Consider the following 13,412-nt stretch of genomic DNA (forward strand, 5'->3'; position numbering starts at 1 on the left):
CGTTCCTCTGGCAGCTTTTTTCTTGGTGGTGCGTAACATAATGGGGTGGCTTACAGTTGGTGCCGCCTCGGATTTGACAGGACGCGTGTAGCATGTCCATGCTGTGTGTCCTTGCCCCTCCTGGGGCCCGTCCCCTCTTCTGGTGCGGGGGCCGGGCCTGGCGGGTGAGGCCAAGGGTGAGTGTGAAGGAAGCCTGCGTCCGCTGCAGAGCGTGGTGGTGCTGACGTCAGCCCGGGACCGAGCCCTTGCTTTCTGTCTGCCTTGGACTGAAGTGTCTGCTCCTTTTGGAAGTAAAAGTAAAGCATCAGGAGGTGACAGCCTGTGGTAATGGTGCAAGGACATCATCGTCGGGGAAGCACGTTGTCTGTTTGAACATAACACGCTCCGTCTGTGCTGCGCTTGTTTCTTGGATGTTGGGTTTCGTGTTTCGTGGGCTTTAAGATGCATTCATGCCGTTGAATGTGGACGGAAAGAGAATCGGGTTTTGATCCTGGTGTAAGAGTCGCAAGGAAAAGAAGAATCTTCCACCTCATGCTGCCCTGTGACAAACAGGAGATGTCAGCCGTGCTTTGGGTCCAATATCTAAGGACCAGAAAGTTTCCGCCTTTAATCATAGGTGGCGCTGGTGTTTCATCGGGGGCAGCTTGCCCCAGACTTGTGTTCAGTGCTGTCGTGAGATTTTCTCCGACGAAAGGAGGGGGGGTTCTGCAGCTGGGCGCAGGTCCATCTGGGCGGCGGGGCAGCATTCATTCCGGGAGTGCCTGCGCCTGCCGCGTCGTGTAGGTGTCCCCGGGCTCCTGGAACTCGGAGATCGCGGAGGAGCCCCCTTTCCTCTGCTGGCTTGTGTTTCTTGGGAGCTCGAGGAGATGGCCACCTTCGCAGGCGTTCTGTGGTGTGGCAGCTGTGGGGACGGAAGGGACTCACGTGGGGTTCAGCAGAGCAAAGGGGCCGTGGCGTCTGTCAGCAGCCACAGTGGGCTGTTTTTCGGAAGGCGCGGACGGGTGGCGGGAGCCAGAGGGGTCTTCCAAACCGCCACGCTCCATCTGCTCCATCACTTCAAATGTAATGCTTTCTTTTTGATCGTTTCACTTCGTGACTTGAAGCCCTCCGGTGGCTTCTTCTGGATCTGAGGGCCAAATCCTGCTTCATGGTCTCATCCTTCTTGTGGCCCTCCTGCCTGACCCCTGCTCGCCTCTAACTGGGGTGGAGTCCCTGCTTCCCAGCTCAGTTCCAGCCCTGCTCCCATGTCTGAGTGCCGCCCCCCCCCCACCAGCCCTTCGCGCCCCGAGGTGATCAGGAAACACTGGAGAAGCACTGGGAAGATGGAGGGAGGAGAACTCCCTCCAGGACACCTGCAGTCCATCTGAGGGGACTGGCTGGGACGCAGTGATGACGTGAGGCCGCCCGCCCGCCACATGCAGCGCGGAAACGCAGCCGTGTGCTCGGGTCTCGGGCACGCCTGGCGCGGTAGAGGCGCTTGCAGAGAGCCCTTTCTGCTTTCTCCTGAGGTTTCCGCCCGCACCCCCGCCGCGCCCCGAGTGCTCACTGCCCCGGCCCCCTGTTCTGTCAGGTTCCCGAGGGCGGGGGCCTTATCTCATTTTCAGCTGAGAGGGGGCCCCCTTGAGGACGGTGTGCACTGGCACACACAAGCAGTTGTGCTCGTCGGTGACTGCGTACAACTTTGTGGAGTAAGCCTCAGACTCCATGCTTGAGTAATTTGGTGAGATTTGAATAATTGCACAAGACAGGAAGTGCAGCTTAAAGGACTTATGTGAACTTCTTTCTCACGAGTCGGGGGATGTGAACTACCCCATTCCCAAGGCGCACGCACTTAGGGCTCAGCATGCTCACTGCACCTTGCCCGGGAAGACTCCGTGGACAGGTGTGTTGTGAGGGACGTACGTGGCGTCTGTTTTTAAGGTTTGTTTGTTTGTTTGTTTTTAAGGTCTTGTGGTCTGATTCTTCAGTAACATCAGTAACCAAATCTTCCTCTGAAGTGACTGAATTTATTTCAAAGGTAAGGTGATTAAGGGCTCTTACAAAACTAAAAGGCTCTCGATAATATTGCAGAGTGATTTCAGTGGCAGAGCAAGTAATTCGTGCACGACCATGAAAACATGGTCCTCGATGCCACGATCTGTGCTCCTCGCACTTGTTGGCAAAGAGAAGAGGCAGGACGCTGTGACCTGCACAGGCGGCTGAAGGGTGTTTGCTTCAGTTCCTCTGCAGCCAAGACAGAGAGAGTCCAGTCCCAGCTCCATCTGTTGTCCATACTGGGTTTTCCTGTTCATTTTCTGATTGCTTCAACAAATGTCATCTAAACAAAAGGTTCCACTACTAAATAAATACCACTTTCCCTACGTAGACACGTGTCCTTACCTGCATACCTACATACGGACCTCCACAGTTAAAATGTGTTTGCCGCCCCCTGGCCCGGGCCATCACGGTGAACCGCTGTCTTTAGCCAAAGCATCTGAATTAGTCCCCTTTGTTTCATGGACTGACATATCGAAAGTGTCTCCAAAGCGAGTCTTAACGTTTTCCCTGTAAAATCAAAGATGTAATTCTGTAGGAGAAAATCCAGCTGATGGATATTTTAAAAGCTTGGACAGAAGTTGTTTGCTCACGCCTACCCTCTTGGCCTGTCAGCCATACTTTCTGGGAGTCCTGACCTTCCCGTGGAATTCACGTTTTCCCCTGTGACACCGAGAATGCCAGATTTCCTCTCCCGCGTGCCTCGCCTCTCTGTCTGTAGAACATTCATTGCTCTGGACTGCGCTGACGCTGGCGGGAACTTTGACCCCACTGGGTGCTGACGGTGCTTCGTGTTCACCTGGCTTTGCGTTCTCTGACCTTCCTGGATATCTAGTTTGTTGTCTCTTATTAATTTTGGAGAATTTGTCCCCATTATCTCTTCAGATTTTTCTTCTGCCCCCTCTCGCTTGCCTTGGGACTGGAGCTCCGCGCACCTGGACCTTTGACATTGTCCACAGCTCTTGGGTGCCCTTTTTGTTTGTCTTGCTCTTTTCGCTGTGTGTTTTGGTTGGACGATTTCCGTTGCCCTTTTCTCAGGCTCGCCGACGTCCAGTCCGCAGCTCTGCCCAGGCTGCCGCTAGCCTGTTTTATGTGCTGAGCTCTTCATCTCTGGGACCATGGTTTTCTGTTGTTCTGATTTCTTGTTTTTCTTAGCTTTTCCATTTGACACATCTTTTAATAAAGTTTCCATCTCTCTGCTGAGGTTTCCCATTTGTTGTCGTGCATGTTGTCCGTTTTTTCACTAAATCCTTCAGTATGTTAATCATAGTTGTTCTGTAACCCTTATCTAATAGTTCCAGCATCTCGTTATCTCTGAGTTTGGCTCTGACGATTATCTTCACGATACTTTTCATTCCCTCTTACTTGTTTTCTGTATCTTGTAATTTTTGACTGAATATTAGACATGATGTTTAGAAAATGTGGAGACGGAGGGAAACAGTGTATCTGCCCGGAAATGGGCATCCTGCTGCTTCTCTCAGGCCCTCAGTGGGGTCCTCGGTTTGGTCCCATCAGGAGTTGAGCTGGGTTTGGGTTTTGTTGCTGCTGCAGTTTCCTCCAGTGTCCCCGAGGGCTGCAGGTTCCCTCCTCTGGTGGAGGGTGGCTGGTACCTTGAGCCTGGGGAGAAGTTCCTCTCAGTGGTCTGGCTTCACCCTTGGCCTTTAGCAGTCCTGTGTGTCCGTGGCCCGGAGGGGCTCTCCCTGCTCTGTTGACCTCCCCCCACCCCACCCGGGAGACTGCGGTTGCTTGTTGCCTGGTGAAGACTTGTGGTGGGGGTGGGGCGTTCTCCGTCCTCCTGGTCCAGCCTCAGTCCCAGGCTCAGGGCCCTGGGGGGCTTTCTCGGCATCCCTGCCCCTTTCTTCCCCAGCAGCAGCTGACCTCCTCTTTGTACTGGTACAGTATCCTCAGCCCAAGATGGCTTTTGCCCTTTCTTCAGGGCTGGCAGGCTGTGCTTGTACCTTCCCCCAGAAGCAGGGTGTCTTTGCCCGTGGCCTTGTGCCAGGAGGACTCCCTCCCCTCCCACGGAGGCAGGACAGTAGTGCTTCTGCTGCATCCCCAGAAACGGAGGGTCTTGTCCCTCCCCCAGGGGCTTAAGGCCCTTTGCCTTGGATTTAGGGTCCAGGGAAGGCATAGGAGTTCCCGCTGGGCCCCAAGGGGCAGCCAGGCCCCACCTCTGCTGCCCTGCAGGCTCTCTCCAGTCTCCTGTGGAAGCGAGCTCGGGAAGGGGAGCACTTTCCCCTTGTGTCTGGGGCTCTTGGCTGACCGATGTCTGGCCCACACTCAGCCTGTGGGAAGTGTCCATCTTCTGACCTCTTCTGCCTGCTGGCATGGCGGCCACCTCTTCCTCATGTTCTGCCACCTCAGAGACGGGTCATGTGTCTTGTCTCTCCTTGGAGGGGCAGGTCCCTCTTGAAATTCCGTTCATGTGGTGACCTTGCAAGGGGTTCCCGATGGGTTCACGAATGGGTGCGCTCATGTAGGCTGTGGAGGTTTTTACTAGTGCTGTGGTGGGTGCCATGTTCTTTCATGGCTTTCCACGTTCTGAGTGGAAGTAGAGCCGCAGATAGCTGAGAGCAGGGTGGGTTGTAGTGTCCTGCAGGTGTCAGCATCTAGTGCCTGCCCGTCTCTCAACCAGAAGAGGCCCGTGTCAGGTGAATTTTGACAGGCGTCCGATGCTTTTCCGTCTCTTTCAGTTACCCCAGCTGTACCCTGAGGAAAATCTGGAGAAGTTCATTCCTTGCTTAGCTGGCCCAGATTCCTTTTACATAGAGCGAAACCACATGGATCTGGAAGCGGACCTGAGGTAAGGCTGCTCCGCACCTGCTGGCCTGTGTGGCGATGTGTGGCGTGGCCAGAGCGGTGCACGCCTGGGCTGCCTGGTCATCCCAGCAGTCTGGGTCTCTCTGTTGTCCCTGGGGACTTTCAGCAGTTATGGAGAGTTTGGTGGAGCTGGTAACATAGGCATGATTTTGAGGATATGAGTAAAGGAGTTGCACGGTACATACCACTGCTTCATGTGATTTTGACAGTCTGATGAAATAAAATCCAGCTACTGTTTCTGTCCCATAGTGGAAAGTTGAGACTGTTGGAGGACAAAACTAGGGCCCGATAAAGTCCCATGAGCCGGGGTCTCCTGGCTGTTGAGCACACCCTGCATAGGTCAGTGGGCAGAAGGGGCAGGCCTGCTTCCTGGGTCCAGGCCCGGCATCCCAGCACCGGTGACTGGGATGCGGCCCAGCAGCCGCACGCTGCAGGAGACGGCGGTGGGCCCGACTGTGCTCTCGTACCAGCCCGCTGCCCCCCGCACAGGGCGATGCGGTGGGTGTGGGGAACAGTAGGAATCAAGACAGGAACTGAATCAGAGCAGGGAGAATATAGGTTGTGGCACTTCCATTTACTTTTTTCTCTCAGGGTATTTCTCTTAACTGAAAATTAAAATTTCTCTCCATTAGTTTTTGGTAATAACCATTTTAATGCTGATAAAACCACTTTGTTTAATTTTTAGGTATTTGGCTTCATTACCTTCTCACGTACTAAAAAATGACCACGTTAAGAAGTTTTTCAGCACTCCATCTCCCACCCAACAGCTTCAAAGTCCAAGTGAGTCTGTGAAATGTGATTACGTAAAGACAAAAACATCTTTATTGTCTGTAAACTTCATGACATTTATCTTAACTTGCAGGTCCGGGCACCCCTTCCATCTCTAAAGTGGGTACCATGATGGGCGTGTCTGGAAGGTGAGGCGTCCTGTGTAACCACATTTCCCATCAGCATAGAGGTTACTTCTGACTGTGTGTAAATAATTGTTTGTAGAGTGAAGTCATTTTTGGTCTTGGTCTTGAATAATATTGTGAGGGAATTGGATAGAGATACTGCAATTTACGATTTCTCCATGTAAAAAAAGAAATGGTTCTCTGAGCCATTGGAGTTGGAATTCCCAAGGACCCTTATTGCAAATGCCAATTTCCGGGCCCTGTGCATCCTAGGAAAGCAGAATTTCACAAAATCTTCATTTTTACAAGCTCCCAGGGAGCGACTGTGCCCATGAGGTGGCAGAGTCACTGCTCCAGTCAGCAGGAGGCCTGACGGTGCCTGTGGCGGTGCTCGGGTGACAGGCTGCTGTGACGGTGGGCCAGCATCACAGACAGTGGTACGCACTGCGGACGCTTACGTGAGATGCAGTCAGGTGGGGGGGCTTCCTGTACCCCGGCCTGCTGCGAACCGAGTCCACCGTAAACATCGGGGGTTTGCAGTCGGCGCTGCAGGGCCAAGGGCAGGACGCGGAATTCCGAGTGTTCCATGCAGCCTGCTGCTAGGACTCGCTGTCACAGGAAGTTCATTCAGAGATTAAAGATTTAGGAGTCTGTTGAAATCGATGATTTTCAGTGTCGGGCTACAATGGAGTCACAGAAACCTGGCAGCTCCGCCAGAAGCCCGGTGGTGGCACACGCACACGTACTCACAGACGGATGTACACACGTGCCTGCTCGCAGGCTCGTCCCGCAGACGCACCTGGACACATGGGTGCACATCCGTGTACCTGGGCACACCCACCCACAGCTCCGGGACACGAAAGGGCTCTGGTGCTGGCAGTGGGCACGGCCTCGGATGCAGCCCAGCACGTGGCAGCTGCCCACTGCCCACCCGGGTGTGGTGGAGGCTGCGGTCCCGTGACGACCACCTCTCTGCTGTTCCCACAGGCCTGTGTGCGGCGTGGCCGGCATCCCCTCCTCTCAGAGCGGCGCCCAGCACCACATGCAGCACTCGGCCAGTGCGGCCGCCTTGCCCCACTGCTCCCACACGGGGGGTGCAAGCGCCGCCCTGGCCTACCGGGCCCAGATGGACACCTCGCCCGCCATCCTGATGCCCTCCAGTCTGCAGACCCCTCAGCCCCAGGAGCAGAACGGGATCCTCGACTGGCTCAGGAAACTGCGCCTGCACAAGTACTACCCTGTCTTCAAGCAGCTGACCATGGAGAAGGTATGTGGGTGACCAGGCAGGCAACGCGGAGTCCTCCTCCGGCCGCATTCCTGGAGGGCTGGCGTTGGGTGTCCAGACTGTCCATGATGGGTGCCTGTATGGGAGGGTCATACAGCTGAAAGGAATAGATGAATTTGATGTGTCTTCCAGGCAGTCCTACAAAGATTTTTTTTTTTAAGAGATAGAGGGGGTGGGGGAAGGGCAGAGGGAGAGAGAAAAATCTCAGACAGACTCCCTGCTGAGCGCAGAGCCCCCCAGGGCTGATCTCAGGACTTTGAGATCATGATCTGACCTGAAATCAGGAGTCAAGAGCCGGGCGCTTAAGGGACTGAGCCACCCGGGCGCCCTGGAAATTAGTTTTTACGACAGAGTTTTGATGAACATTTTTTTGTTGTTAAAGAAAATTCTGGAATTTCTGAAGTCTTGGCGTCCCCGAGAAAACTAAATTTGACCCATGGCCATGTTTGAGCTCTGATGCCCCCTGCTGGATACAGTCACTTGGTGCTTTTATCTCTATAAAAATCTTGTGTCCAGAAATCTACAACTGAACCTAGAAATCAAGCTTTTAGTACATAATAAATAGCTTCTAGGTATATTTGTAATACTCTTGGCTTAGGATTCATAAACCCTAAAAAACAACAGGTATTGCTAACTTTGTCTCATAATCAGTTTAAAGTGTTGATGTACTGTAGGGGTTGAATTTTGCCATAAAGTCACAGATCGCATTATGAGCTGTCGTGGGAGCCAGCGTGTTGTGTCTGCTGGGTGGAGGACCCCCGGGTTAGCTAGCCCTTCAGTTCAGGTGCGTCTGCTTTTCCGGATCGTTTGCTTCCCAACAAAGTTGGCTTTACCCTAAAATGGTGGTGATTTTGAGACAAAAGAGCAGTGAAGAGTCCTCCTGTGTGCGGGAGGACAAATGGCTTGCGTCTGAGGGGTGGATCCCTGGGCAGGAGGGGACACTTCCGGAGACCCAGTCTCCGTAGAAGGGGAAGTTGCCAAGACATTTTCTTTAGTCGCCTGCCTGCATAGCGCAGACCTTCCAGGTGCCCTGTCCCTTCCAGGCAGTGTGCAGAAGGCCCGGTGCACGTGGCCTGTGAGCCTCATATGCGAAGAGAGCATTTCATATTTTGAACGAGGGACACCACATCATTTAGCAATGGACTGTTCAAGGCTTTTTTAAAGATTTTATTTAGGTATTTGACAGAGTGAGCAAGAGAGAGCGAGCACAAGCAGGGGGAGCGGGTGAGAGAGAAACGGGCTCCCGCTGAACAGGGAGCCCAATGGGGGGCTCCACCCCAGGACCCTGGGATCATGAGCTGAACTGAAGGCAGTCACTGATCCCAAGACTCTTATTAACCAGTTAGGTTTGATCTGTCTATGTATCCTCCTGGTAGAATACATTTATTAAATTGTACTCCAAGGTCTTTGTTTTCAGAGTCCTAATTGATTCTCGGTAACTTTGTACTGTGTTTCTTCTGCGGAAGTTTCTGAGCCTTACTGAGGAAGATCTAAATAAATTTGAATCCCTCACAATGGGAGCGAAGAAAAAACTCAAGACCCAGCTGGAGCTGGAGAAGTAAGTGGGAAACTGCGAAACGTCTGTCCCTTTTCATCCCTGATGTACTGAGTGTGGGATCTGTGGGATGTCTCAGTTGGATGGGGGCCCCCACATGTGGGGTGACCGTTGGGTGGCCTGGAGAGTGAAAGAATTCACCTGAGGCGGAACAAAGGAGACAGGTGTGTTAAGAGGCTGTCAGGAGGCCACGGGTGGGGCTTTATTGAAAGAGGGAAGGTGAGGACGTGTGGACTCTTCCCGTTTTTGGTAACTGTGCTGGTTGTAAGCAGTGCAGTGGTGGTCTGGGGCCCAGGGATATTCCGAGGTGGGTCACGTCGTGGGCCTGTGTTCAGCCAGGGGTCGCTCCGAAAGCGCCCCTACACAGCACAGGGCCCGGCTGCACTCGCCGCTGATGCCAGGGATTGCGTTACTTTGCTTGGCAGAGCTCTGCGCCCGCTTTTCCAGTTGTACGGACGTGGTTGGGTGTGCGAGGAAAGGCCCCTCGCAGCGAACCCGACAAGGCGGAATGCGCTGTTTTCCACCTCGGAGGGCATTTGGAGGCGGTCACCTTTGGGTGGAATCTGTGCACTAGAGCAGAGCTTGGGAGACTTTAAAAGCTTCTTTAACAGAAGACCTGAACACTCACTTGTTCACGTGCTGTCTTGTTGCACAGGGAGAAGTCCGAGAAACGGTGCCTGAACCCCGCAGCCCCACCCCCGGTCACCAGCAGTGGAGTGGCCCGCGTCCCCCCCACCAGCCACGTCGGGCCCGTGCAGACCGTGCGGGGCACGCACGCCGCAGGTGGGCGAGGGCGGGGTGGCCTTGATGGGGGATCACGGGTTCTTCCTTTTGAGGGTAGTTATTAGACCGCAGACCATACACAGACTCCTGCCATTTGCCTATTTTTAGAATTTACAATTACTGCTCATTATTTTAGCTTTTATCATTTCTACCGTTAAAAAATAGAAGGGACGTTTGGGTTAGAAGCTGGAGACCGGTGACTCTCCTGAAGTTGTTTGGGCTAAAGAATTAGATCCAGAAGCTACATGGCCAGAGAGAAAGAGAAGGAAGTACCCCAAACGAGGAAGATACTCTTCTTCCCCAGGAGGGTGCAGGCAGGTCCTGTGTGGGTCTTCGCCTCGAAGGTCCATCTTGAAACTCCCCGGTGTGTGTGAGCGTGGCTTCCCTGTTGCGCGGGGCCTGGGCTTTAGCTGTTCGCCTCCGCAGATGGGCGTAGGACGATGGGGACAGCTGGCCCGTCGTTTTCTTTACACTGTGGAAGTATCAAGAGTAACAGGAAGCCAGGGAGAAAAACATGCAGTGTATCTTTTTAGTGGTTATTTGACTAAAAGGTCTTCCGTCCCTTGGCCTCATAAAATGGGATGTCCCTCAGTGTTGGGAGGGGACTTCTGTAGCACCGTGGTGGCCAGGGGACCCTTATCTCTTCTCGTCCCACGTGTGAGTGGGGAGGCATTGCAGCACCCGGCCCAGAGCCTGGCTGTGCTCACACCTGTGAGCGGCCAGCTGTGGGGGCCCCCGGCAGCCGTTTCCTCTGAGTCTCCGGGTCCTGTCTGAAGCGGGAGTGACAGCACCTGCCTCCCCGGGGCTGGCGCTTGGGTCAGCGGGGCCGACGTGCGCTGAGCAGGGGGGAGGGCGCGGCAGGCGTTGGCCGGCACGACCCATGTCGGCCCCTTTTCTGCAGCGCTGCGGGTGGAGGTGGAGCAGCCCCCTCACCAGACGGCCCGGGAAGGCAGCTCCTCGGAGTGCTCCAGCTCCTCACCCAGCCCGATGGGGGTGCAGGCCCGGGAAGAGAGCTCGGACAGCGCCGAGGAGAGCGACAGACGTAAGGACGCCCGTCCTGGTGCGCGCTCTGCTCCCCCTGCCCTGGCCCGCGGCGCCGTGTCCACTGCTCTGTTTCCATCTCTAGGTGTGGAGATGCACTTGGAGGGCTCGGAGAAGGAGAAGCCCGTCATGCTACTGAACCATTTCGCTTCAAGTTCCGCCAGACCCACGGCCCAGGTTCTCCCAGTGCAGAACGAGGCAGGCTCCGGTCCGTCGGGCCACCACCCCCTCCCCCCACAGATGATGGCCGCGGCCTCGCACCTGGCGCCCATCCGGATGCTGAATTCCGTGCACAAGTCGGAAAGGGGGGGCGCAGACATGAAGCTCCTCCCGCCTTCCGTGCACTCACTGCTGTCTCTAGAAGAAAGGAGTAAACTCTCGGGACCAAGAGGCGGCATCAAAGTGGACAAGAACTTCGGCCACGCCGTGATCGACGCGGCACCCACGCCCAACCCCCAACAGCCCCTGCAGGTCCTCTCTGCCCTGGCGGAGAGCAGCTCTGTGTCACCCACCGTCTCCTTCGGTCCCCGCGCCAAAGTCGTGCACACATCTGCGCTGGACAGGGTGATGAAGCCGGCCCCGCAGCCGGCCCTGGGCGGGGAGGCGAGCACTGCTGCCGCGGGGACGTCGAGCACCGTCTTCCACGTGGCTCGGCCACCCATCAAACTTCTGGTGTCTTCATCTGTCCCTGCGGATTCTGCCATTTCTGGGCAAACTCCCTGTTCGAATAACGTGCAAATAAGCGTGCCCCCTGCAATAATAAACCCCCGGACTGCTCTGTACACCGCCAACACCAAAGCTGCCTTCTCTGCGATGAGCAGTGTGCCCGTGGGGCCCCTGCAGGGCAGCTTCTGTGCAAACAGCAACACTGCCTCCTCCAGCAGCCACCCCTCCACGTCCTTCGCCAGCATGGCCACTGTGCCCAGCTGCCCGGCCCCCAGCTCCAGCCCCGCGCTCTCCTCGGCCCCTGAAAGCAGTTTCTACAGCAGCAGCGGCGGGGGCGGGGGCGGCGGCGGCTCCCCCGGGAACATTCCCGCCTCCGCCCAGAACCACCACCACCACCACCACCATCAGCAGCAGTCGGCGCCCCAGCAGCCCACGCCCGCCCCGCCGCCCGGCTGCGTCGTGTGCACGTCCTGCGGGTGCAGCGGCAGCTGCGGCTCCAGCGGCCTGACCGTCAGCTACGCCAACTACTTCCAGCACCCGTTCTCGGGGCCGTCCGTGTTCCCCTTCCCCTTCCTGCCCTTCAGCCCCGTGTGCGGCAGCGGCTACGTGGGCGCGCAGCAGTACGGCGGCGGCGCCTTCCCCGTGGTGCACTCGCCCTACGGCGGCAGCGTGCCCCCCGAGCCCGTGCTGGGCGGCCAGTCGGCGTTCGCCGTGCCGCCCATGCAGAGCTTCATGGCGGGCGCGGCGGGCGTGTACCAGGCGCCGGGGCTGGTGGGCAGCAGCAACGGCTCCGGCCACAAGAAGAGTGGCAATCTGTCGTGTTACAACTGCGGGGCCACCGGGCACCGCGCTCAGGACTGCAAGCAGCCGTCCATGGACTTCAATCGGCAAGGTAAAGGCGGGCGGCCGCAGGGCGGGCTGCGCTGCTTAGCGGTGCGGCGTGCTCCCGAGGAGACGGGCGCGCACAGCTCTCCTCTGTAGGAGAACAGTAGGAAACGTCCTTCTTTTTCAAGCAAAAACTAGTTTTCTGAAAGCTGTTTGGAAAAGCATGTGGTTCTTGGTAGGCCGTGAAGCCCTCCGAAAGGGCTGCTTTGTCTCGAAGCTGCCCTTGGTCGCAGCCTGCTCCTCCTGGCGGAGGGGACCCGGCGGCGGGGGAGAGGGGTTGTCCGGCGGCGAGCTGGGGAGCACCGCCCCCACCCAGCGTCCCGCTGAGAGCCGAGGGCGTGGCTCGCCGGTGCGGATGCTGCGGCTGTCCTGCTCCTGTTCTCTGCCTCCGCGGTGGCCGGGCTGGCGGTGCGTGGCTGCGCGATGTCACCGTTCGTTGTGGTGCCACGCATGCGCCCCCCAAGTTCTTACTTCCACTTGCTGTGTCTCTAGTCCAGTTCTAGTGTGTATCTGATGCGGTGGTGCCACTGGTTGGTTCTTTCTGTTTGCTCTGCAAGGGAGATTACACTAGGCAGGAGGAAAGTCTCTCTCAGCTCTGTGATATTCACTGTGCAGCCTGGAAAAGTCACTTGGTCTCTATAGACGTTTGATGGTTGCCCCAGACCTGGGATTCCTAAGCCCGCCTGTGCATCTCGGTCACCCAGAGAGCGTTAGGGACAACGCTGGTGGCAGGTGGGCGTGGCTGTGGGCTGTGCTCACCCGGCGGCTGTCTCCTGAAACAGGGAGCACAGGCCCGTGGTGAGGGTCAGGCCTCCCCTGCCCACAGCCCAACCGAGCTCCTGAAGAATAGGGAACCGGACTGGTGACCGGCGGTGTCACCCCTTGCATTGACCCATTGTAGTGTCTAGTTTTGGGGGTGGGAGTGAGGAGCCGGGAGTGGGTACAATAGGTAGTCCCAATTTCCAGCACCCGTCTCTTGACCAGTGACTCTGGGAAGGACTTCGGACAGCTCAGTTGTTGGTAGTCATTGCACAGTGATTCAAATTTGATCTCTTTTTCCCCCCCTCTCTCTAGGTACTTTTAGGTTGAAATATGCCCCTCCGGCAGAAAGTCTGGACTCCACAGACTGATATTTTTCTCTGGCAACAGAACACTATTAAGCCATGGAGACATAAGGAAAATTAAATACAAAACTGAGAAGTCTAGTTGCTGTTGAGCTTAATATTTTTAATCCAAAGGTGCTTTACTTTACTAGACTGGATAGAAAACCTAGCGTAGGAGTGCATCAAACTCAGTTTTATTGCCAAAATCCTAGATCGGAGCTTGACGTCAGGACTTGCCTGGTCGGCGCCTCCACCGTGGTCGCAATGCGGAGACCTCCGTCTCCCGGGGAGCACTGCCGTCATCGGTCCTTCCAGGCTCACAACGTAATTCCAGGGCAGCTACGCAA

General features: G+C 56.0%; 1 protein-coding gene across 1 annotated transcript in view; it reads left to right on the forward strand.

Moving 5' to 3' along the window:
* The window catches only part of LOC103673944 (zinc finger CCHC domain-containing protein 14), a 53,576-nt gene extending 40,172 nt beyond the window's left edge, over positions 1-13,404 (forward strand). Inside the window, exons 4-13 of the mRNA XM_040633208.1 lie at positions 1,946-2,017; positions 4,728-4,837; positions 5,540-5,634; positions 5,717-5,771; positions 6,735-7,014; positions 8,499-8,590; positions 9,243-9,370; positions 10,272-10,412; positions 10,497-11,969; positions 13,037-13,404. Coding sequence (XP_040489142.1) covers positions 1,946-2,017; positions 4,728-4,837; positions 5,540-5,634; positions 5,717-5,771; positions 6,735-7,014; positions 8,499-8,590; positions 9,243-9,370; positions 10,272-10,412; positions 10,497-11,969; positions 13,037-13,092 — 2,502 coding nt within the window. The 3' untranslated portion in view covers positions 13,093-13,404. The remainder of the gene's footprint in view (positions 1-1,945; positions 2,018-4,727; positions 4,838-5,539; positions 5,635-5,716; positions 5,772-6,734; positions 7,015-8,498; positions 8,591-9,242; positions 9,371-10,271; positions 10,413-10,496; positions 11,970-13,036) is intronic.
* The last annotated feature ends 8 nt before the right edge of the window (positions 13,405-13,412 follow it).

The sequence above is a fragment of the Ursus maritimus genome, unplaced genomic scaffold (genome assembly GCF_017311325.1).
Source record: "Ursus maritimus isolate PB19 unplaced genomic scaffold, ASM1731132v1 scaffold_19, whole genome shotgun sequence".
Classification (NCBI taxonomy): domain Eukaryota; kingdom Metazoa; phylum Chordata; class Mammalia; order Carnivora; family Ursidae; genus Ursus; species Ursus maritimus.